The following is an 800-nucleotide window of genomic DNA, read 5'->3' on the forward strand; positions in this document are numbered from 1 at the left end:
CAGCTAGCCCCCCCAGGGAGACAGCTAGGAAGATGGATCTTCTCAGCCTCTCATTGCAGACGTTCACCAACACTGTCCTCCTTGCAAAACCCTGGCTGAGCCTCGTCCTGCCTGCCTTGGGCTTTAACTGGGTGGAGAGCCTGGCCTCAACTCCTTCCTTGCAGGGCCCCCTGTGAATGTGGCCCTCGCCATCGAGGTAGCCAGCATCGACCACATCTCGGAGGTGAACATGGTAGGTACCGGCCAGCCGCCGCCTCACCCCTGGCCGTGGGCCCCCAGGAGAGGAGCCGGGCTGACGGCCAGGGGCCTTCACTGCCCCACCCTGCAGGAGTACACCATGACGGTGTTTCTGCACCAGAGCTGGCGGGACAGCAGGCTGGCCTACAACCACACCAACGAGACTCTGGGCCTGGACAGCCGCTTTGTGGACAAGCTGTGGCTCCCGGACACCTTCATTGTGAATGCTAAGTCTGCCTGGTTCCATGACGTGACCGTGGAGAACAAGCTCATCCGGCTGCAGCCCGACGGGGTCATCCTGTACAGCATCCGGTGAGCCCGGGACCAGCACCGCCAACGGCTCTGCCGGGAGCTGGTGGGCCGTCTGTAAGCTCCGGCCACTAGCGCTGCATACGTAGCACACGGCAGCTGCAGCGGTGGCCGCNTAGCGGTGGCCGCGGGAAGCCCGCAGGTGCGGCTTTTTGGCCAACACGGTGCCTTCCTGTTTTTTACGTGGGGGTGAAATTCACATAACATAAAATTCACCGTTTCAATGCAAATGATTCAGTGGTATTTAGTACATT

General features: G+C 60.7%; 1 protein-coding gene across 1 annotated transcript; it reads left to right on the plus strand.

Moving 5' to 3' along the window:
• Positions 1-119: 119 nt before the first annotated feature.
• On the plus strand, positions 120-642 carry LOC117798003 (gamma-aminobutyric acid receptor subunit delta-like). Its single transcript, XM_034650425.1, has 2 exons — positions 120-232; positions 329-642. The coding sequence occupies exons 1-2, from the start codon at positions 230-232 to the stop codon at positions 551-553; spliced, it is 228 nt and encodes a 75-aa protein (XP_034506316.1). The 5' UTR covers positions 120-229; the 3' UTR covers positions 554-642.
• Positions 643-800: the final 158 nt, after the last annotated feature.

Source organism: Ailuropoda melanoleuca, unplaced genomic scaffold, assembly GCF_002007445.2.
Source record: "Ailuropoda melanoleuca isolate Jingjing unplaced genomic scaffold, ASM200744v2 unplaced-scaffold21591, whole genome shotgun sequence".
In the NCBI taxonomy this organism is placed as follows: domain Eukaryota; kingdom Metazoa; phylum Chordata; class Mammalia; order Carnivora; family Ursidae; genus Ailuropoda; species Ailuropoda melanoleuca.